Source organism: Miscanthus floridulus, chromosome 6 (assembly GCF_019320115.1).
Source record: "Miscanthus floridulus cultivar M001 chromosome 6, ASM1932011v1, whole genome shotgun sequence".
Classification (NCBI taxonomy): domain Eukaryota; kingdom Viridiplantae; phylum Streptophyta; class Magnoliopsida; order Poales; family Poaceae; genus Miscanthus; species Miscanthus floridulus.
Genome location: NC_089585.1, coordinates 7,723,593 through 7,747,718, shown reverse-complemented (window position 1 = coordinate 7,747,718; position 24,126 = coordinate 7,723,593). Strand labels below are relative to the sequence as shown.

The 24,126-nt window shown below is 42.1% G+C and overlaps 2 protein-coding genes and 1 long non-coding RNA gene across 5 annotated transcripts; 1 reads left to right on the top strand and 2 right to left on the bottom strand.

Annotated features, from left to right (window-relative positions):
- Positions 1–1,558: 1,558 nt before the first annotated feature.
- On the top strand, positions 1,559–3,770 carry LOC136461600 (uncharacterized). 2 transcript variants are annotated; one of them, XR_010760393.1, is made up of 3 exons: positions 1,559–1,832; positions 2,653–2,856; positions 2,960–3,770. It is a non-coding gene; the product is annotated as an uncharacterized lncRNA (long non-coding RNA). The 2 variants fall into 2 exon arrangements; XR_010760392.1 differs by having other exon boundaries at positions 2,955–3,770.
- Positions 3,771–4,892: 1,122 nt separating this feature from the next.
- LOC136461599 (probable choline kinase 2) lies at positions 4,893–11,524 on the bottom strand. Of its 2 annotated transcripts, none has more exons than XM_066460880.1 (9): positions 11,510–11,524; positions 10,587–10,654; positions 6,757–7,178; positions 6,525–6,646; positions 6,231–6,426; positions 5,805–5,922; positions 5,658–5,705; positions 5,405–5,505; positions 4,893–5,305 (listed from the first exon to the last, which is right to left on the bottom strand). In XM_066460880.1, exons 2-9 carry the CDS (start codon positions 10,639–10,641, stop codon positions 5,204–5,206), a joined length of 1,164 nt encoding a protein of 387 aa, XP_066316977.1. In that variant the 5' UTR covers positions 10,642–10,654; positions 11,510–11,524; the 3' UTR covers positions 4,893–5,203. The 2 variants fall into 2 exon arrangements, with proteins under 2 accessions (XP_066316977.1, XP_066316979.1); XM_066460882.1 differs by lacking the exons at positions 10,587–10,654; positions 11,510–11,524 and adding exons at positions 7,310–7,382; positions 7,480–7,769.
- A 16-nt stretch (positions 11,525–11,540) lies between these two features.
- Positions 11,541–13,241, bottom strand: LOC136460166 (uncharacterized). The gene has a single exon (XM_066459978.1). The coding sequence runs from the start codon at positions 13,239–13,241 to the stop codon at positions 11,541–11,543; it is 1,701 nt and encodes a 566-aa protein (XP_066316075.1).
- Between the last annotated feature and the right edge of the window lie 10,885 nt (positions 13,242–24,126).

The following is a 24,126-nucleotide window of genomic DNA, read 5'->3' as shown; positions in this document are numbered from 1 at the left end:
TAGTCTAGATATTTCAGAAACTCTTATTTGTAATCGCAGCAGTCTTTGTCATTGATGATGATATTATTGCATAGGGAGCCTGGCAACCATCACTCAAGGTAATTCAGGATTGTGGCAGTGATCAATATTGCTATTGTTTTGACAAGTATTAGCTTGCTGCTAAGTGATCCACACTCGGATGATGGGTTGATGGCTCAAATAGTAAGAACATTTCAGTACAGTTGCAGTATGATAGTGGTATACTGATACATAATGCACTTGAGCTCATCATCCAACTATGTTTCTTTTTTTCGAGATAGAGTCGAGAATACAAATACAACAGACAAGTTTTAGACATAAATGCTCGGTTATGGACAGAGAAGTATGTTTCATTTCTTGTTAAGGCCCCGAGAAGAGCAATGAGAAATTAAGGGTCTTAATTCTCTGCTCTCCATCTAATCCATCAGGGTTAGTATATCCAAAGTACTTACTTAAGAAAATAGCTGATGTAGTCAAGAAGCATCCTAGGCTTCTGGTAATTTCTTTGGTTTATGTTGAACTTTTAATCAACCTGTTAAATTTCAATGAACATCATAAAATGTCATTTTTTAAATTTTTGCATGTTCTATCTGATGAAATTTATGAGCATACTATCTACCAGCCTGCAAAACACACAAGCTTTGCTTCACTGCCTGGAACGTGGGAAAGAACATTAACTAGAAATGGTTTTTCTAAGGTAGATCTGTTTGCTGTTTAGTTTGTTACCCCTCTCCAGAAATGCGTGTGCGCTTTATTAACTTTATTTATTGCCCTTATCGTAAACATTATAATGTACCTTTTCAGAACTACATGCCTAACTTATTCCAAAACCAGAACTTGGCCATTAGGTAATGTAACCAAGTACTGAAATATTTGATGATGAAACTTTTACAAGCTTTTGCTATGACGGGTTGGCATTTTGGTTGAGAAGTGAAGTATATTTGAAAAAAAAAACTTGTTAATCTGATCAGGCTTGCACTGATATAAGATTTGCTGAGAGCCAGTGTCAAGTCTAATTGTCTTGTGGATGACCTGATAGGTCTTTGAGGACATACAATTTAGAAATAATAATGGTTGGAAACATTAACTATGCAACAGGGGTTGGTTATTATTTTGATGCGCTACTTTGTTGTGCATCCTTTTATAGCAGTGATTGAATTAGCTTAGAGGATTATAATTTGCAAAGTTCCTTTATAGTAGAGATGCAGTCGCAATAATTTTTTTCTTCTAAAGGAAGGGGTCTCTATTATGTACATATGCATAGGTCCAAATGTAGATTCCTAAAACAATATAGTAGAGCTTATCTCATTACTTTGTGCTAACGATTTCCTTTTTGGGTTGGATGAGGGCCAATTTACAAGTAGCTGGTGCAAAGCACATGTGACATGTCCATATCTGCTGGACAGTGCAAACTTACAGGCTAATATTTTTCCAGGGCACGGCCGGCGCACGCCGGCAGCGCAGTCCTTCCTTCCCCGCGCGTGCGTGGTACGATTTTGCGATCCCTCTCCTCCCCGCGGCGGCATCATCACCTCTCAGCCCCGGCAGCACCTGACATCCAGCACTGACAGCAGCATCGACACCGGTCGGTGCATCTGCCCGTAGCCGGCGACTGATGGCGCATCACATGGCGCCCGGCGACGCATCCCAGCGACCCAGGCTCCTTGGTGGCGATGGCGGGGCTTGGCTGCCCGACACGCAGAGCCACTACGGTGTCTTGTCCTCGGCTCATCTCCGTCTCCGATCCTGGTGTGTGGTGTCCGCAGCGTCTTCCTCCTCTGATTGTCCAGTAGTCCCACTCCCACGACCCCAAGGTGAGCCCATGGCTTCTTGTGTTCTTAATAAATCAACTCGAGTAATCCATATCCTTCATATATCTGTGTATCTCTCCGTCCCCACCCTCTCGCTCTGCGCACAGTAGTTTCTGTATCAAGATGGATATGTAATTAGCTAATCTGATGGGTAAAAGATTCTAATCTTAGGTTATGTTGTTATTCTTTTATTACTTGCAGATTGCAGATCACTGACAAATTATTCAGATAGTTTTTATTTTGTATCTATAATTTCTGAAAATTCATGTGGTCTGCAGTCTAAATGTTCATTTTTTAGATAATAAAGTCTGAATATTCATGTGAGTTCAATTTGTTTCATGTGTGTGCAGTAGTCTGAAAGTAGTAGAGGTGCAGGCTTTTTATTTCCATGGTCTCTTAAGGATGTCTTAGAACATGATTGATGATTATTGAATGTTTTTTTCTATACTACCGCTGCTGCTATCTAGCTTTTTTTCATCATCTCCATCAGGTGTGAAAATGTATGATGTGCTACTTGCAAAGTTTATCACTACCTTGGGAATCATCTTATGGCTGATTTACATGGTGAATCTAACTCGCATAGATCACAGCTAGCTTCTAGATGCACATCTCTCAGTCTACTCACTAGATACCAATCATTTAACTGGGGAGCTAACACAAATACCATAGAAAACTTTGTATCCTGCTATTGCTTTTCAAATTTTGGGATACATTATTTCTTTTCAAAACTAATAATAAGCAATAAAAAATGAGGTCATATTAGTTCTTTTTTTAGTGGCAACTTTTTTGATATTTCTAACTAAAGCTATATTATTGTTTATAGGGTAACATTATAGACTGCAGCTATGAAGACGAGGATGCATGATGATTATGACAATGGTGGAGAAAACTACAACCAAAGGGATTATGGCAATTATATGATGATAAATACTATGTCTATGGATTTCAAAAGTGTCCATGGCCTTTGGTGATGGATATACACTTTCCCAACATATTATCAAATTGCTTGTTAACTGTTGTAACTTAGGTATGTTTAATTTGGTTATCAGGAACTCTTCACTTCCTAATTTTGTCCTTCTATCCATTCGTGTCTTCTCCTTCAAACGCTCGATTTTGGGTCGATAGTGCAGCAACCTAAATTTCCTCACCAGCGCGTGCTCCCTGGGACACAATGCTGGTGCGTGCAAAGGTCGAGGCCAGGGCGGGAGTACGCGTCGCCGGAGAGGATTGGAGATGCTGCCATGCTGCTCCCCAATTGGTGCAAGGTTCGCCTCTTCTTACGCCGCCTGCGACATGCAACCAAAGGACCACTTCTCTCTCCAGCAGCTAACATTCAGGTAATGTCCAATCATCCATATTTATTCTCTGCAGCTGTCATATGCAAGCGCACAATAATTCTTACATGTATATATTTTTCAAACTATCTAGCATATTTAAGATGATCAGTCCATAATTCAAAATTTGGCAACATAGGTTTTATCCAAAGAAAGTGGCAATAGACTAATTTTGCTTTATTATGATTCTCTCACTATAGGAACACTCTGTTTTGTTTGTATGTTACTGTAGTGTAATTACAAAATTAATCATTTGCATCCGTACCACAATAGTGTTGGTTACTCTAGATTGTTCAGGCTCATTTTGGTGTGCTTATGCTTAGGGATGCACTACTCAGGTCATTGCTATATATTCTAATTTACTATTTATGTATGCCCCCTTTCATGCTTCTGGAGTACATCCAAATATTCTGCTATCAACTACGATTTGTCTTATTTTCTTTTTGATGGAACAGTATGTAGTTTTTCAACAGATGTTTGAGCATTTATTTTGTATCTCTTGTGAATTTATGCAGTTGCTCTAATGGCATTCTTTGGTTTCAAGTCAATAAAAGATGCATTGGCACTTCCTGAAAATGCCAATGGAAAACATTAGGGGAACACAAAAGGTGGGAAAATGGGCAGAGAAACTTGAAAAGTGAGGAGCTGGCTAAGGCTAAGAAGCTTGGCAAGAAAAAGGTTGTCCTTGTCTAGAAAGTGGTTATGTTCATTCTTTACACAAACTGTAATAATTGTTTACTTTAACATATGTACTCGAATAAGTTTGCAGCAACATACCATATATAGATTTTGTTAAATTGTGTTCCTCATAATCTACTGAATAATAATATATTGTATTTAATATTCACCTAAGGCAATCGTCAAATGGTGTCATATAAATTACTTTGTGCTTAGATGCTAAAAGGAAAGGTCTATAGAGTAGAGTTGGTGAGCCTGCGACGCCGCGCTCTCTGTGACTGTGTTAATTTCACGAACTTTGCTTTTTGAATTAAATGTTACTTTTAATGGCGGTATTTAATTTTACAGTATTGTTATCTTATCGTACGATCCATATGTTTTTAGTACAAAAGCTTAGTTATTCCGTAGCCACGCACGGACACGCTACCTAGTAAAAAAGAAGAATGGGAAAAAAGAAATCGTTTTTTATTTATTTATTGCAACATACGCCTCATGCTTGTACTCTTACAACACAACTGCCCTCCACCCAACCGGAAAGAAAAAACGATCCGCGGGGGAATGACGTCCCCACCTAAGGCACTTACAAAACTCGATCCAAACGGCACAAACATAGGGCCCTCGGCCCCAGTTCTCCTCCCTTTGCATGCACTACTCTATCCTCCGCTCCAAGCACCTAGAGCGATTGCTTGCAAGCATTACGAGTACCAGGCACAAGCACACCCACAGTTTCCCTCAACAAAAAAAAAAAAGCACACCCACAGTGCCAGTGGTAGCGAAATCTGGTCACTGTTTATAACAATGACGATCACTGTACCTCTGTATCTCTTCAGTCGTCTCAATATTTGCAAGTGAAAAAGGCCCAATACAACACCATGTCCAAACTTGGCCATAACCAGGAGTTCTAAGGGAAATCGTGCTTGACTTTTCAACTCGTTACTTCTTGATAACTAAGCAGGAGTGGAGAACGATTTGAATAGCATAGTGACATCCCCAGTTGAAACTTGCAGGTGGGCTCTCCATAGCTGGCTGGAGTCCATCTCAATAAGCAACATGCAAATCACATGCCGCCATGCCATACCGTGATCACATGACCGCATATGAAAATTGTCAGAATAACAATCAGTTGAACCGCAAAACGATCCGAACTGTCAGCCAGGAATTTTGTTCAGAACTGTGTAAGGCCGTGCAAAATGGCTACTGGGTAGACATAATTACAAATCGCGTACTCTAAGCCAAGAATATGGTCACACAAATCACAACGAGCTGAACAAACTGCAGTAAAAAACTGGCAGCTACTAGCCGCTACTGACAAACAGAATTCACAGGACTAGCTAGCCAAGGACCCCCCAAAACAATGACTAATCAGTTGGGTCCAAGCATTCCAGGCTTTGTTTGCCAGTACTGATCCAAGCGTTGCCTTGCATACTCCTTGTACTCGAAGTCGATATTTTTGTTCACATGTGCCTGACGACATAGTGAGAAGACAAGAAACCAATAAGCTTCGACAGATGTATTATCCACAAATTGATATATGCACATTTGACTCTAGTAGCAATAACTCACCGAGATTATTCCCCACAGGCCCCAAAAGAGATGGCTTGCAAGAGTGTACTTTGCAATCAACCCTAGTAGTTTTTCAACTTCCCCATCTGATGGCTTTTCACCTGATGAAAATATATAGAATATACAATTCTTAAAAACAGAGAATTCTCACAATATATCCATGTGGTACGAGTGAGCATCTTTTTCAGTTTAAATAGTCCATTAGCACAGCATGATTGTGCAGCAATTCTCAAATTTATTGCTTTGTGATTACCTGCGGAGCTAAGGTATGTCTGAACAAATCTTCTCTGCTCCTCAATGTCTGAAATAGTGCAGGGCAATAAAATTAAGAAGCAAACGTAAGTTAAATAGCAACATATTTATCAACTCACATGGTCAATTGGTCACAAGTAAAACTAACCAGGATATTTTGAAAAATCCAACATATGTGGTGTCGCTGTATGGTAATCAGCAGCCATCTCACAAAAGTGATTAGCAATGTCAAATGCAATAGGGTTAAAACTCGCATATTCATAGTCCTGCAGGACATAAGAGATCAACAAAATAGCATTCAGTTACAGGGATAACATGGTCTAATGTGTGGTAGAACAAGAACTCCTCACTGGTCTATCAAGTTGCCCTTATTGCTAGCATTGCTCAGCAAACCAGATTGTTTGCATTTCTAGATTTTTTTTTCTGTTTTACTAATCTGTCCCCATTCCTAAAATTTCATAATAAGATACAGGAAATTCATAATTCTGCATATTTTACCTAGAATTATGCAAATAAGCGCCAGCACAGGTTTAAGTATAATATGAGAATAGCTTATATCTTTTATAAAACTTACAATCAAGGTGACTTGTCTGGTCTCTTCATATATCATAATATTCCCATACTGCAGATCATTATGGCAAAATCCTACTGACTGTTCGACCCCCGAGAGCGTCTTCTCCAGCACTGCAATCTCATCGCCTAGCTTATTCAGCTGAAATTGGTTAGACTCTTCCTCAGAACACCTGCCACGAGCCTCCTCAAGCCACCGCCTGATTCATAGAACACCAAGCAAAGCAATCAGATTCGAATCAGAATTCAAGCACATTTCTCACCGAAATCAGAACAGCGGCAATGAGAAAAAGCATACCTGAGCCTCTGCCACAATGACACGTCCCTAGGTCCAGGCATGTCGAGATCGTGAAACTCCCGCAGCTTCTTCGCAATCAGCGCGGATATCTCCGGGTCGCGCAGATCCGCCGCGGAGAGCGTCTGACAAAGCGAGGACGCGAGCAACGCGAGAGTGAGCCATAACATGACAATAACCGATAGCCAATTCCCCATTCGAGCAGACGCATTAGGGTGGTAGAGGCGTAGCATACCCTGGCGTAGATGAACTCCTCGACGCGGCCGTTGGCAAAGCGGCCAAGGAGGCGGGGCCCCTGGCCGTGGCGCGACATGCACTCGAAGGTGCGGAGCTCGTCGGCGCGGTCGAAGAAGACCTCGACGCCCCGGCCGTAGATGCGCACGAGCACCTTGCGCGGGTCGCCCTCGCCGCCAGGCCAGGTGATCCGGAAGACCTCGTTGGTCATGGCGCCCTTGAGCTGGGACACGGTGAGCGCGCTGGGGTCCACGTCGCCGCCCCAGAGGTCGCCGGCGAGGCGGTGCAGGATGCGCCGCGCGTCCTCCGGGATCCGGTCGATGCTGGCGCTCCGCTTCAGCACGGGCGCGGCCTCCCCGCGCGGCGGCGGGTCCACGGCGGCCATCGGCGCGCGGAGGAGGGGGCCAAGGTGGCGACGGCGATCTGCGGAGGCGGAGAGGCGGGGGTGAGTCGTGTACTTGTGTCGGTTTGAGATTGATTTGATTTGATCGGGGAGGGAAATGGGATGAGTTCGTTACTACACAACAACTAACTATGTGTTTTATGCGGCGCACCATAGAATTAAGATCCACAGCCTCTACTCTTCTTCTATCTTTCGCCTTCAGCCTTCTTCTATCTCCAGACAATCTGAAATCACAAGATCACAGATCCACAGATCATAAGAAACAATTTTTTATGAAAAGACAAATCACAGATCGCAGAGGAGGAGAAGGAGAGGCCTAACTGGAGCCGGATCGTCCGCCGCCGCCGCTGCCATGGCTGGCGTGAGCGCGGGGAGGTGCGCCGGGCGCGGGCGGGGACGCCCTAGAGCCGAATCCGTCGTCGTCGCCGCCGCCTCTGCCACTGCCATGGCCGGCGTGGGCGTGGGGAGGCGCGCCAGGCGCGGGCGAGGGCGCGGACGCCCTGGAGCCGGATCCGCCGGATCCGCCACTTCCATGGCCGCCACGAGCGCGGGCGCGGACGCCTTGGAGCTGGATCCGCCGTCGCCGCCACCGCGTCGGCGGGGAGGCGCGCCAGTCGCCGTCGCCGTCGCCGACGCCGGTGGTCACTGATGAGAAAGAGAGAGGGAGAGAAAAAAAAATCCATTTTTTTTTTTTCTAAAACACATGCGTGTTAATGGGATTGGGAATGCCGGCTGCCGCGGAATCGGATCGAATCGTGGGATCGGTGGCAAAAACAGGCAGGGAGGATTGGAGGAAGCTTCCAGTTCCAGGGCGATTGCCCGCTACAACTCCAGATGCCACGTCAGGCGCCAGCAGTGATTGCAAAGTGCACACGTGGAGGCAGCTGGAAGGATTGTTGTCGCTTTCTCTATTTTAATTTGTGATTTCATTCCGCCTAATGATTCACCAATAGTGCCTAGTACAGTACTTCGTAAAAGGGAAAAAAAAAAGAAATATACTGTCTTTTAAAGCACTTGTGGAGCACACTACAGATACTTACGTACGCGTGTAAACATATTCACCTTACGAATACGCGCGCACACATGACACAGCTTACCTCCACGAGCGCCTTCGAAAGATTGGCTCAGTATCGTCTTGATGTATTGCTTTTGAGATTTTAATAAAAACTTACTTTATTAGAAAAAATGCCACCGTAAGAGCAATACAGTTAAATTCTAAAATAAATCTAGTAAAATATAAGCTTTCGCATCAACTTAAGAACTTAAATCCGTATATATAGATTCCAATCACAAGAAACACCTCACGTCAAAGAGTAACTCCATGAGTTTCTTATAATTAACTTGCTAAACTAAGGAGGTGTTTAGGACTACTTCACAAACTCTGCTCCACAAACTCCATCGTCGAGCAGCTCCATAAAAAACTAGAGTTTGTGGAGCACCTCTTTAGGTGCTCTCACAACTCCACTATTTTTTCTCGAACTGAGTGCGTGGAGCTAAAACCGTTTGGCTAAAAAAATATGGAGCGAAGCTGAAAAATATAGAGCGGAGCAGTCCCAAACACCTCCTAAGTTTAGCGATTTAACAACATAAGTAGCAACCTCAATTCATTTTCCTCTCTAGTAGTTTCCTATACAGCTTCCTAAATGATTATGTCGAGAATCTCGAACTATTTCTAACCAATCAAACTTTTTTTCAGTAGTTTCTTTGTCTCTTACCATTTTTTCACTTGAAACCTTTTATTTCTTATTTTAGTCATGTGTCCAATTTATTCTGATATCTCCCAAGAACAACACTAGACGAGGAGCGGATACAGAGTTCTTCTCGACTGTAAAAACTTACGATTTAAAAAAGATATTTGACAAGTTTTTATTTTTAAAGAACTTCTTTTACCAACCTATTGGAGGGGACTTTTCTCTTTTTTGCTAAAAAAGTAAAATATAAAGTTGTTTTCCAAAACTTCTAAAGATGCTCTAAGAAACTTGTTTACACAATTTTAGACCGGGGGAAATTTTTAACGGCTAACGGACGCGTCGACTAACATTAAATGAACAGTGTATATATGCCAAGTCTTGAGCTTGATAGATAGATCGAACCGAGGCATCAAACTAGCTGCTCACAAAAGAATATTGTTCGGGGGCAAAAAAAAGAAAAAGAAAAAAGGTTAGAAACGAAAAGAAAAATGTAATCGGTAGCAAGGAACAAAAATGCGTAGATTTGTTACCCGCATTTTTTTTTGCGATCCAGATTATGATGAATGCCTGCTAAAACGGATAATCAAATCATCTAAAACCACTCGTTGTCATTACCGACACGAACCAGGGACAGGGCAATCATATCTAAACTCTTATCCACTCGTACGCTACTCCATCCCATTGACCCAGCTAAAAGCACTAGAGGAGCAGAGAGATGGGAGACCACGAGTTCGAGTTCAGTGATGTTACATCTGCAGCTGGAGAAGGTGGCGGCGACTCCGGCAACGACGGCCGGTTGCGGCAGCCGGAGATGAGGAGGATGAACTGTGCAGCGCGCCTGGGTGAGCGGAGCCATAGAGTGCGCTCCGCTGTGGCAGACTGCCGGCGAGAAGAGGAGCGGCTGAGATTCGCCGAGGGTGCTACGGCCCCTAGTGAAGTGTGAAGTGTGGTTCAGTGATTGGTGGCAGGCAAGATCCAGTCTCAGTTTTGCCACTGCCTGAAACTGTTAGGCATGACTGAAATCTTTAAAAATGGATTGTCAGAAGCTAAGCGCCTAAGCTTGTAGTGCCATGCACAAGAGCCACACATGACTATGAGCAACTGTGGTACGCTGTATGTTTTTTTTTCCGAAAGGGCAGCAAGAGATTTGATGCAAATGTATTAGTGGGGAGGAAAACAACTTATGTCCTGCAGGACCCGTGATAACTGAGAAAACAATAAATGGTGGTATGCAGCGGCGGATCCACAGGGGGGGCTGGGGGGGCCCCTAATTTCTTGATTTCAAACCTAATCATTGTAGCAAAAGCTTAATTTCATCATTAAATCTTCATGTAAATCAACATCTCCATTGTTTTAGCCCCCCTTATCCCGCATCATGCATCCGCCACTAGTGGTATGTTGTATGTAAAAGTTCAGTTGACTGACTGTTTCTCAATTGCTTCGAAAATGGGAGTCCCAAGATTAGTTTACAAGCTCAAATAATTGCTATGATTCTCCTTATACGACAACAAGAAGATGAGAATTCGATGCCAGAATATTCTGATTTCTGGATCCCGGTAACGCACAAGTTTTACATGGACAGTGATGGGCATGGACAAAAGCAGTATCCATATAGTTCACTGATTCAAACTGAATCACTACCTCACAGTAGAACAAATATGTAATCAAAATTCAGTAATCAGGCCCCAAACCTCATTTACGACAACAAGAAGATGACAATTTGATGCCAGAACTAACCTCTTAAACATCCTGCCAACAACGTTCTCAACAGAGCTGTCTGCCGCCAAGGCATCTCCAGGTTTGTTCTGCAATGAGCACTAAATGTCTAAATTTCATGCTGACTAGAAGCATCAGAACAATACCCCGACGCTAAAGACTTCACTCTAGAAAGACAAGAAAATGTTTCAAAGACTACCTGAGTACAGGTATCTAAGAGAACTCTAGGTGATTCAAATGGTGACAATACTAGCAACCAACATTGCTCGGAAAAAGACGAGAAAATATAATAAAAAACCAATGGCTGAACAGAGCATGGAGATGTTATTCAGAAAAAACATGAATCTCACTATTAAGCAAACAAATGCTTCTAAAAGATTTGCATTAAAAAGCTCAGAAAGACAGACAAACTTTTTTTTTAACAAAACTAAACCTCTTCATTCAAAGACAAAAAAACTTACCTTTTCTTAATTTTAAAAGAAATCTCACTAATTACCGACTAAGAACTAGATGGAGTCTCAGTAGAAATAGACATGATGGTGGCTAATAATAAAGCATATAAAATATGACAACATGTAGTACATACTGTAATTAGCTTGAGGACAATAAAAAAACAGAGTAACAAACATTTGCTAGAGTGGAGCGTAAAGAACACCAACATTAGTACTCAGAACAGTTACCTAACTCAAGGTAAAATAGTTACTAAACGAAGTCCATGATCCTCAGCAAAAACTACTTTGGGACACCTAGAGGCTACTTAATCAGCAGAGCCGTCCCACAAATTTTATGGGCCCTTGGGCCAGTAAGACACTAAGGGCTCGACAATGTAATATTTGAATAGGACGATTAAAGTATATAACTTGTAGCATATATTTAATTCTTTTTGAAAAGGTAACAATACATCAAAGAAGATAAAAAAACGGCAAAATAACTATGATGGTTACCTCAAATAAAACTACGGTGCTTCAGTGCTTTTTAAAAAAGCGTCTTCAGAGCTGATCTTATTTGAGAAGCTTGATACCTGATAGGTTGCACACTCTTTATTCGACTCTCCCAACGAGTATCAGACAAGGGTTTGACAGTGAACCTCTCAATATGATCGGTCAAAATTTTCCACTTTTTAGTAGATCGTGCAAACAATGCATATATCCGTTGTATGACATCAAAAAAAGTAATAGCTTTTCTACAGGATTTTGCCATATCACAAAGAACAAGGTTCAGACTATGACATGCACATGGCATATACAATGCTCTTGGATTAATTTCAAGCACACGTGCCTGCACACCTTGATGTTTTCCCTTCATATTGGAACCATTATCATACCCTTGACCTCTCACATCATCAATGTTCAAATCAAGAGACTGCAATGCATCCAACAATACATTAAAAAGCCCCAATCCTGATGTGTCATTAACCTTTAAGAACTCTAGGAAAAATTCCTCTACTCTTGGAATGGCAATTGACATATTAACACACCGCACAATTAGTGTCATTTGTTCTTCATGACTCACATCTGGGGTACAATCCAAGATAACAGAGAAATACTTGGCATCTTTTATGATCTTTAAGATATGTTTTTTCACAGCATCAGCAAGCATAGCAATTAACTCATTCTGTATCCTAGGGCCAAGATAATGATGATAGATTTCATTATTTTGAATGCGCCTAATATGTTCTTGCATGACAGGATCAAATTCAGCAATCATTTCCACTGTGGCCAGAAAATTACCATTATTTGATTGATAAAGCTTTGCATTTGTTCCTCGGAAGGCGAGATTTTGTTTAGCAAGAAACTTCACAGCAGAAACTATTCTTACCAAAACTTGTCTCCAACGCTCCTTCTCTTTTGCAATTTCCCGCTGCATTTCATCCTCAATTGTTTTATTTTTGCTCAATCTAATCCGAAGATCATTCCATGTATTCATGTTTGTCAGATGCTCCACACTGTTCTCATGTTGTTTTAGTTTCTCACTCAAATGCTTCCAATCTCTCACTCCATCATTTGCTAACAAAGAATTGTTCTGATTTGATTTGAATAGCTTGCAACAAAAACAAAAGACCTTGTCCACATGTTTACAGTAAACCAACCACTTCCTGTCAACAACCTCTCCATTAGTTAACTTTCTGGAGTAGTAAGCATATGAAAAACGCCTATTACTGGGATCACTAGGAAATTGTAAATCCATCTCTCTCACAGGCCCTTTCTCAATTAAGATATCTCTTTTGATATTGTTAAGATTTTCCCATGTCCTAGGATCAAAGATAGTCAACATTGATTGTTCATCAATATATAAATTTTCTGTATCATCCGAAGGCTGCAAATTTTCACCTGATCCCAAAATGTCCTCATTAGCATCAGCTTGCGCATCTAAATTTTTCTCCCCTGCAGCACCTTCATTAGCATCAGCTTGCACATCTAAAATTTCCTCCCCTGTACCACCTTCATTGGCATCAGCTTGTGCATCTAAAATCTGCTCGTCTGTACCACCATCATTGCCATCAGCTTGTGCGATTATTGGTTGATCATGTTCCTGCCCCTGATCTTGACTGACTTCGGCATTTCTTGATGTTGGAAAAAACCTATGCAATGCACCCTTTTGCGATTCTCTGGATTGAAGTTCTTGTTTTTTTTCTTTCCTTTTTTGAGCACCGGACTTATGTTTCTTTGGCAACATCTAACGTGATAAAAAAATATTGAATTACAAATCAAATCCCTGAAGCCTAGCCCTATCCCCATAAGAAGGTATTGATCTGTACACTAAAGTACTACTGAACTGTAATTAAATTGATTTATTTATTTAAGAGGCCTGATACCTTTGCTGACTTGCCGTTGCCGTGAAGATGGATGCCGCACCGCAGGCCACGCCGGAGGGACGTCCGAGACTCCGAGCTCGTCGCGGCGCTCGCTGAGGGCCGCCTCGGCGCTTCGGCGGCGCGGGGCTGGAAGTGTTCGAGCCAGACGTGCCCCAGGCGTTGATGGGCTGATGGCGCTCGTCGTCCTGGCAGTCTGGCACGTATTACTCAGGCCTGGTATTACGTATATACTTATACAGGAACATGGGCCTGACGTCCTCGGGCTTGTAGCACACTAGCACGCGAACTCGACGAGGTACACCGGACGGGGCCGCTTGAAGTAGTAGACACCAGCAACGCATCAACGCCTGAGGCACGTTTGGAGCCAGGCAGTCATGGGCCCCCGGCCTCATGGGCCCATGGGCATCGCACAGGTAGCCCCCCATAGGACGGGCCTGTTAATCAGTTAATCTAACTTAACAGGGACGAAACGTGCAAATGAGTTGAACGAACTCCTTGTTCAAACCCAATTCGATAAAAATTCGCGCCTAAAAAGGAGCAAAGTTTCTATAAACACATGCAAACAGCCAAACAAACTGAGACGAGCAAAATCCTCGAACCTTTGAATCCGCCCGCCAGACCGTGACGAACTATCCCAACTCTACACCGTACCAACCATCCCAACTCGCGTGCAAGGTTCGTGTCAAATGAGCCCAATTCAAACAGCAGATCGCGACGGCGCAGGCCTCGGATCCCCTTGACACGACGCGTCCCCCCCGCGACGCGACAGGCGCGCGGAGACCAGGATCCTGCCGCCTACCGTGGGGCGAGGGAGGAAGAGGTCGGCGGGCGGCGGCGAGCGCTCACCTCGGAGCCCGAGCCGGCGAGCGCTCCCCCGTGAGGCCGTGACGTGAAGATTGCGAGGAATCACTCGCGAACTGCGGGCCGGTCACCGTGCGGCAGTAGACCTCACCTCTCCTTCGGCCTGTTTAAGGGCGTGTTTGGGATCACGTATTCCGCGGTGACGGTTGAAAGAATGGAACAATCGGGCCAAACGTCCTGCGGCCGTGATGATTCTTATTTCAACCGCACTCGGCATGCGAGTCGTGAAAATGAACTAGCTGCTCGCAGCGCTCGTGTTTACGCCACCGCAACTCGGAGCTCGCGGTGCCCATACCGCACCATGGGGTCGACGACCACAGTCCCAAACACGCCCTAAATCCAGTGCGTAAAGTTTTAGGGTGTCACATCATGTGTTATATGGGATGTTTGAATACTAATAAAAAAAATTATATAATCCGTCAGTAATTCACGAGACGAATTTATTAAACCTAATTAACTCATTATTAGCAAATATGTTACTGTAGCATCAAATCATGGACACGGAGATCTGGGATTTTCGATGGCGATTCTATCTGGACCTACCTAACGGGCTGGGAGCGAATCAAGGGCTAAGGCCCACTGCCCACATACGTGGTGCTTGCATACTTGCTTAGCCCACAAAGACTCCTCCCTAAGTATAAGAGACAAACGGGAGAAGGAAAAGCATGGATGCATTAAATGGCCGAGATGGCATGGTTGGCATGATTGGCGAGATCCGGGCGAAAATAATATGCTCACGTGCTGCGTGCATATTATAGCTACATATAATCAGGGTCATAATAAACTCATAATGGCAGCAGCACTGCAAGAAGATGCATGGTGAGTGATGAATACCACATATAGATCAATCGGCGCTCTATGATTAATAATATATAACACTTGAGCACAAACATATCCCAATACACTAGAAACAGCGGCGAATCTAAGATTTTCTCTAAGGGTATGTCGTCCAAAAATTTTCATATTCAGTAGATCCATTTCAGCAATTCGGTAATAATTATAAAATTGACAACATGATTAGGTATATATGCACTAAATAACACAATAAGGCTTAAATTCACGGATTAAGTTCAAACCATCCATTAAGTATAGTATAAATAGTTCAAAAGCCACACCGATAATTGAAATAAGGTATTAAAAGAGAACCAGAGACTTACAATGCTATTTTTATGACTATTTTATTCGACGCTTTTGAAGGGACATAAATGTATTGATTATATTATCTTTATCAACTTCAAAGAAAATATCCTGCTCAATGAAAGTGACTAGACAGTCATCCAGAAGACTATCTCCCATCTTATTTCCTAACTTTGTTTTCACAAAAACCATTGCAGAAAATACCATTTCAACACTTGTCGTTGCCACAGGTAGAAGCAATACCAATTTGAGGAGCTCATAAACCATATCATATGCCTCTTTGTTTCAACCAGCTTAACTGAGAGATCAACAATATTGTCTAGACCTTTGAATCTATCATCCTGTCTCATGTCATCAATATAATTATCTAGCTGCAATTCAAGTTTGAGCAAATTATTATTTGAGAACTCCTTTGGGTAGAACTCAGCTAGTCTACGTAGCTTCTGTGTATCAAAAGAAGCAAATGATTTGAAAGGACTGAAGGCCGACATACAAGACAATAACTCCATATTAACCTCGTCAAACCGATTATCAAGTTCTTGACTTATTTGATCAATGACACCAATATATATTTCTCTTCTAAAGTAGTCATCATTGGTTTGCTTTCGGGCACGAGCTTTCTTTGCTGATTTTCCATAAGGAACATAATCACCATCCATAGCAGGAACTTCAACACCATGTTTTCGCAAAATAAAGTGACCTTCTCAAGAAAATTAATCCAACCATCAGACATCAATTCTTGCATTCTTTTCTTTGCCACATTAATAAGTGATATTGCATTAAGAATATCTTGGTCCCTTCTTTGAAAACACTCAGATAACTCATTTGTATATCCAAGAATAATATACATTAAGTGTGCAAAGAAAACAAACTCAAAGTTCTCAAACGCTCCGGTCATAAAATGTATACAGTTACCTGGAGCATTGTCCAAAACATACTTCTTCACTATTTCCGGCAAGAAATTTCAAAAGTTCAATGAAGTTTCCTCTGTTACTAGATTCTTCACTTTCATCATGTCCACGAAACACCAACCCTTGATGCAAAAGAAACTTGATACACCTAAGTGAATAATTCAACCTTTTCTTATAAAGACGAAGATCCTCATCACTCCACTTCTTAATATTATAATCAATTGCTACCTTGGGATTTGTAAAGTCAATGTATCTCTCTTGAGTTACAATATGTGCCTTAGAACCCATATATTTGCGAAGTGTTTTCTCTCCTATTTTCTAATTCTTCTAGCCATCAACAGTAAATGTGTATGACCCAGTACCCTACTTGAACAAATAGCATATGAAGCAAAACACAACATCCTTCTTAATACTATACTCAAGCCAATCATTATTGTACATCCAACAATAGTTGAATCCCAGATCCCTATCTGAAATCTTTCTTTTTGAAAAATCTTGTGCAAAAGGTTTGAATGGACCTTTAATAATATATGCCCTTCGAATTGCATCTTGATCATTAACATGATAGTTTAGAATATGACGTCTTTCATCTGGATCATGTGGAAGGCGATTGATGTCATAAACTGGTGGCAGTGAAGACGGTTGTGGCAGTGGCGGTGGCATAGGATTTACAATTTTCTCAACTACTCTCTCATGAGTCTGCCCTTCCACCACAGGTTTAACCGGATCAGGATTAGAAGTAGCAGTACCTGCCGCTGCCTTCTTCTTTGTTGCATGCTTCTAAAAAATAGATGTAATGTCTCCGTTTCTCTTCATAACTGCATAAATATTACAAAGAACATAGTGCCAAATAATTAAATAAATTGTGCTTGCACGATTGAACTCTCACATGTGATTATGGATCACTCACATGATACGAGTAATGAACAAAAGATCAATCTAGATCGACTTTGATGTTGGGAAAAATCCTCCACCTCGCCACGTGATAGATGATTCTATAATTTTAGCGCTAAGCAATTAGCAATTAAAAGTACACATGAATTTTTAAAAAAGTCGAACAACAAAGATTGAATCTCACCTGAACAATTCCGATCACAAATTCACCTAGATGCCGGTGGACGGTGCCGTCGTAGGACAGGGCGAAGGCCGAACGGGACACGAGGTCACAAGGACAAGTGGCTGGTGCCATCGTAGGGTAGGGTGACAGTCGACGGCATGAACGATCTGTATTGGCGTCGGTGTAGGACAGAGCGAACACTCGAAGTCCAACCGACGCGCTACCTCATTCCGTAATTCCGTATTGGCTCGGCATTGTCCCTTGATCTCGTCTCCGTCGCTGGCCGCTTGGGCCTCACGCTCGCTCGTGGCTCGCGCTAGCACACGCTCAGGCAGTCAGGCTCGGCTCTCGTATACTATAGCAGATGAGTGTATATTTGTATATATACTTGCTCTATTGCCGGAATTGCAGGGTATGCCAGTGCATACCCAGCATACCCTGTAGCTCCGCCACTGACTAGAAACCACGCGCCGTGTTGCTGCGCGCTTGCCTGTATTGGGCCATCCTGCCATACGTGAGTTTATATGGAATGTGATGCTAGACTCACTTCGGAGAATAAAAACAAAACAACAACTATATAAATATGAAATATTAACTACCAAAGAACTCATATCATAAGCTCAGGAAGGTAGCAGTACTAGGTCATAGACTTTGGCTACCAGCAAGACTTTGCTGGTGCAAACACAAGCATTGTCCAGGTGAGCTTGAGTGTCCTTTACTCCTTTATAATCTCCGATTCGTCATCATCCTTGTTTGACCTGTGACGACGATGGAACGATAGCCTGAAATACAAAATGGCATAGGCAAAAATAATCATTCACATATGGTCACACCAAGAAGTAATCTTTTTAGATGCAGTCTGCAGTTAAAAAAAATACAAGTTAGCATCAACTGACAGGGAAAGCAAACTCCAGGAGGTAAGCTAGAAGTTAATCCTGTTACCTAGGTTGTAACACGTCCCGGCAGCCCCATCGGGGGCCCAACGTCGATGCCGATGGTTTTCGGACTGTCGTGAGTCATCGTCACCGGCACTGCTCGGGGAAATCAGCACCCAAACGCCACCGCCCCGTCCCACCAGAGCTGGCGGGTCTCTGCTTCAACTACCTCGCGCACGACCACATCGCCGCTCAGTGTTGCTCTCCGTCCCGTTGCTTCCGTTGCCAAGGTACTGGCCATCGGTCTAAGGCATGCAAGCGTGGTTGTTCGTCGGCGTGCAAGCGAGGCCCTTTGCCGGCGTGCAAGCCTTCGTCCTTGAAGGCGCATTGCCCCGCCCGGGGTGCCAAGGCGCGTCGCCCTGCTGGTCCAAGGCTATCGTCGAAAGGTTACGATGCGCCAGCCTAGACGTCGACGCTGTCGTCGCCTCGTCGTGTGCAACAGTCGACCACGCCATCGTTGTAACACCCCGGGTGTGTTAGTCACAAATTAAGCAGTGGATTGGAAGTAAGTAGGATATGTCAAGCAATGATTATGATCTCTAGTTCATAATCTGAAAGTAATAATGAAGGTGTTGAGGTCCAATCTATGAAATTGAGTCCCAACCTGAACTTGAACAACACACCTTTGCTTACATGTGGACCCTGGTTAAGATTAGGCATGAGTAATGTTAAACATGCTTATTTAATGAACATTACATCAACATGCATCCATCTTGACCAGTGGAAAAGTTTCATGAAGTTTGGAATCAAGAAGTCACATGAAATGATAAGTTATAACCTTGATTGAATTGCTTTATTAAGTAAATTAGAATATGAGATGTTGACCAAACCCTGCTACCTTGCCCAAATGACTCCAATTGAACTCTACAACAAAAGTTATGAAGGGTTCGTGTTGAGCAAATGTCAAAAAAATGCATCAATTGGTCGAAAACCCTAATTCTAGGGTTTAACGAGGTGCTGCTTTGACCAAGATGAAGCAATGGTTTATGTACTAGATATAAAGTTTAACCTTTAATCAACGTTTAAGTTTGAGTGGAGCACAATAAACTTTATTTTTGAACCAAGACCTGATTCAACTTCTAAATGGCTCAAACAGTGGTCTCAAGTTTGAATCAGCTGCTGTTTTTAGCCCCGAAAAATATTCTAAGTCTGAGATTAGTGGCAAGAATAGTTGGCATCTCGTGTTCTGGGATTTTTGTTAAGCAACTCAATTTGAGCCAAATATAAAAGTTGGAGTTTACATCTTGGAGAAGGACATACAAAAAGTTGGAATCAATTTGACCACGTTTTGACCAAGTAATTCGAGCTCAAGCAGAGCAAAGCTTAATCCTCGATTAGTCGCTGACACTGTCAACTTCAGGCTTAATTAGGCACTAATGGAGAGCTCTAATGGCCAGGCACCCTTAATGAGTTTTGTAGATCATTAGGTGAGCTGCAACTTTGCTTTTGAACCCAAGGTCCAAACAGGGCTGAAACATAATAAAAAACTAGGTAAATGTGACCAGCTCGTGCGTGCTGCATGCGTGAGGATGTGCATAATCTTATATTCTTAATGCAACACTGCTACTATGGTCCTATTTTGGCACGGCCTCAAATGGTTCTCGTTTGCTGTTACAGTGCGCATAGAGCAAGAAGAACAAGGAAAGCCAAAACTAATAATAAATTCGTTCCAAATTATAAGACGTTTTGAATTTTTTAGGTACATTGCTTTTTACTATGTATCTAGATATTGTGTATATCTATGTGCATAGCAAATGCAACGTATCTAAATTCCAAAAAAAATGTAACGCTAGAAAAACCAAAACGTCTTGTAATTTGGAACGGGGGGAATAATTTACTAGCTCCTAACTCATTTTGAGAAAAGAGATGAAAACTTCTTGCTATACAGCTATAGTGATGAGTTGGGAGAAGCCGGAGGCGCCGGATGCTCTCTCCACCACCTGACGGAGCCTGTCAGTGGAGGATCTAGGATTTTACGTTATGGTATGCCGCTCAAAAGTTTTCATATACAATTCGCTTAAAATCATTTGCCAATCTGGTAAATAATTGTAAAATTTACAACATAATTTGATATGCATAGACTAAATAAGTACTGCTATACTGTTCTAAATTATGAGACATTTTCAATTTCTAGATACATGGCTTTTTTACCGACTATTCAAATGGATAGAATTTTAAAATTGGAATGTTTGTTCTGTATTTTATTAGGGATGATCCGATTACTTAATACAAATTAAAATCAGTAAATCACGCTTCGTGACGACATGCGTTATACACTTATGCTATCTAGCTATTTATATAGAAAACAGAAAATATGAAAATACAAGATTGCATCCCACCCTTGGCCTCGGTGGCTCGGTCGTGTCTTCTGGCCACTCGACGTTACGGCCACACGGCGTCCAGTGCGGCGGCGCGTTCATGTCGCTCGATCCGGCTGCAAGAGAGGAGCGCACCAGCGCTCAGATAACGACCTGCGTTGTGGCGTCGCCGCATCGGCATCACGGCGGACGGTGACTCAATTCCGGCGCCTTGTATAAAGCCGCGAACTGATGATGGTGCGGGTGCGAGAGGCCGTTTGCGTTAATAATTTGAGGAATAACGCTTTCACTCGATCTGTGCCGTGAATTGAAACGCTGCTCACCCTGTGGGTCACCGCACTAGCTACTATCAATGCGTCATGGGCGCTGGGCTGCTTTGCTTCGCGAGTTCGCGTGGGGAAGCCAAACGGCGGCGGCCGTCCCCGATTGAATATACACAAATTTTTCTTACGTACTTGTATTCTAATCGGCAGAATTGCAGGGCATGCCTGTAGATCCGTCCCTGGAGCCTGTATACGCTGTTTTTTAGCCTTCTCTTTGAGAAATGATGAACGACGACACAGTCGACCACTATGTGAAATAGTATTAGTAAGGGCGGTTCTAGAGGTTTTGTATGGACGGTTTGCTCGGCGTCCCTGCTTAAATATCTCTATAAATTATGTATTTGTAGGGAGATGGTTCCCAAACCGTCCGTACAAATCAATTTATAGAAACGGCTGGTGTTGCAAAAAAAAATTTATCTAAGGAGGTCCCCACCTGACCGGCCACACACACTCACTCTATGGTTTCAGCATTTTTTTTACAATTTTTGCACATTTTGCGTCAGCCAGGATTCGAACCCGCAACCCTCTCCCTCACGCACAAACTCCTCTACCACTGCACCTTACGATCACTTGTGTCTATAATCCATTTTGGTTCCCCACATATTATACAAAACTGAGCATAAAATTGATTGTTTGAGGCTCTAAACTAATTCAAATGAAAAAGTTGTCAAATTATAAAGTTTTATAACTTTTTGAGATCTACAACTTTCATTTTGGTAGTTTCTCCATCCGAGGTCACTTATCAAATTTGAATTTCAAATTTAAGAAATTCGAACGTAGTTTTCCATGACAAGATGATTTCAAATGAGAAAGTTATCAACTACAAAGTTTCATAACTTTTTAACATCTACGACTTTCATTTTTACTGTTTGTCCATTCGAGGTCATTTAAAAAATTAAAATTTCAAATTTTTGGAAATTCAAACGTAGTTTTCCTTGACAAAATAATTTCAAATCAAAAAGTTGTCAACTATAAAGTTTCATAACTTTTCAATATCTACAACTTTCATTTTGGTTGTTTCTCTATCCGATGTCGTTTACAAAATTTAAATTTTAGTGCTTAATTTTTAATACTCAGTTTAATATTGAGCCGCCCCTACAAATATGATTTGTAGGGGCGGCTGGATATAGAGCCGTCCCCATAAATCGGGCCATTTGTAGGGGCAGCTGATACACCGTCCACCCCTACAAATCTATTTGTAAAGGCGACTCATTTGACAACCATTTGTAGGACCGGCTCAATATAGAGCCGCCCCTACAAAGAAAGTAAGACGTTGCCACAAATAGTTTTTGTAACAGCGTACATGGCATGCTCGCATGTAGTACTGTTCATCCATTTCTTTGTATATATGGTAACACAGTCTATGCATGGAGCATGGAGGGACGATCGATGCTGATGATGGCCTGCAGCTAGCTAGCAGTGCTGAAAGACGACGAGGAGGAGCCCGCCGGCCATCATGGCGCCATCTTGCGAGCACTGCGAGAAAGGCAGCAGGCAGGCAGGCACTTGCTCTGTCCGATCCGTCGCTCGTGTGAGACGAATCATCGGAGATGAGTGAGTGCCAGCAGCAGAATCAAACTGCATTCGCCACCATCGGTCCGGTCGATGTGTGCATCGATCCATTCATTTGCTCTTCTCGGAGGCGCACATGCACGCCTTGCCTGCTGGTTATCCGCTCCGATCCGTGCATGCGCGCGCGCCGCAGGGCTCTCTTATCTCATTCTCCCCGTATATTCTTTGCCGATTATTGAGCACTCATGTACGCGCCCTAGCTACTAAAATATATAACTGCGAGGATGCTACATGTATATAAAGGTGTATACTATGATACTATGCTTAGTAGATATACACACTCAATCTATAGGACTATAGGAGTATATACTATGATACTATGCTTAGTAGATATAAATGTTTTAGCGACAAGTCAGTATTTTAGACAATAATCCAGTCAGCAAGTACAATAATGGGGTTTTTTTTAGGAAACGTACAATAATGGCTTTAGACAAACTAGTCGGTATTTTTGCTGATACAGAGAAGACAAACAGCCTGTTCGTTTTGGCTTATACGATAATGAATTATAAGCTGCAACAGTATTTTTCTCTCACACCAAAACAGCCAGCAGAACTTCTGGCTTATAATTCACGATCGTTTCAGCCGAAACGAACGAGCTGAAAAGGGAGGAGGGAGACAAGAGCTGACTCTCATGCAAGCAACAAGATGAACATGGAAGTCTATGCATATGTGGGCCTAGATAGCAATTGGATGTGAGGATGACTAAGAGAATGTAAGACATGGGTAAAAAGTAGTATCACATAATAAAGAAAAACTTTATAGAGAAATAAAAGACAACTATCGTATAATTTGACTCTTATAGCATCTCCAAGAGTTTTCAAAATCCACTCACAATCTTGATTTATTTGGTAAGATTGAAAAAAAAAAACTCTCTCCAACAACTCCTTATCTCAACTCCCAATCTTTTCGCACTTAGAAAAATCTTGATTCGTACATTATTAATTTGTTGATCGGACCTGCTGATTCGATTTGATCCCAATCTTAATTTGCCTATTTGCTAATAGACATCACTATCTATCTATCTATTCCCTCTGTCCTAGGAAAGAATACAATTTTTACATATCGAGAAGTTAGCCAACACCAAAAAAAAAGACACATATCTCTATGCTTTTTATGCTCCACCTGTCTTGATTAGACAAAAGCAAACGATTGCACCTATAAACTCTATACTTTATTGCATAGAATATCTATATAGCACTCCTTTTTAAGATAGCACGTCCCATATTTCCTCTGTCCTAAAATAAGTACTTATCTCGCATTCTGAAAAGTCAAGTACTTTTAATTTTAACTGGATTTATAGAAAATACTATAGACATTTATATCTCTAAATAGGTTTACTATAAAAATATATGGCATAATTAATCTAATGAGACTTACTTGATATTATAACTGTAGTGATTGTGTATATATTTGGTTAAAGTTTTGAGACTATTTGACCACTCAAAATATGAGATGAATATTTTTTGGGGGCAATACATAAGTGCTACAATTGTATTTTTTAGGACGAATGGAGCATATCACTATATAGGAATCCTGCTTCTAAAAGTGAGCACCAGATAGTGCCACGTCACCCGCTAACCCATCAACCGTTCGATCTGGCAAACAAGCAATCGACCGTCAGATCAGGGTCTT

Bases quoted from the DNA above. Each gene is read 5' to 3' on its own strand.
- LOC136461599 (XM_066460880.1), bottom strand. From the start codon at position 10,641: ATGCCTTGGCGGCAGACAGCTCTGTTGAGAACGTTGTTGGCAGGATGT. The intron at 6,647-6,756 runs GTATGCTACGCC...TCGCTTTGTCAG, and splicing joins AGGAGTTCATCTACGCCAGG to ACGCTCTCCGCGGCGGATCT. The intron at 5,706-5,804 runs GTTAGTTTTACT...GCACTATTTCAG, and splicing joins GGATTTTTCAAAATATCCTG to ACATTGAGGAGCAGAGAAGA.
- LOC136460166 (XM_066459978.1), bottom strand. From the start codon at position 13,241: ATGTTGCCAAAGAAACATAAGTCCGGTGCTCAAAAAAGGAAAGAAAAA.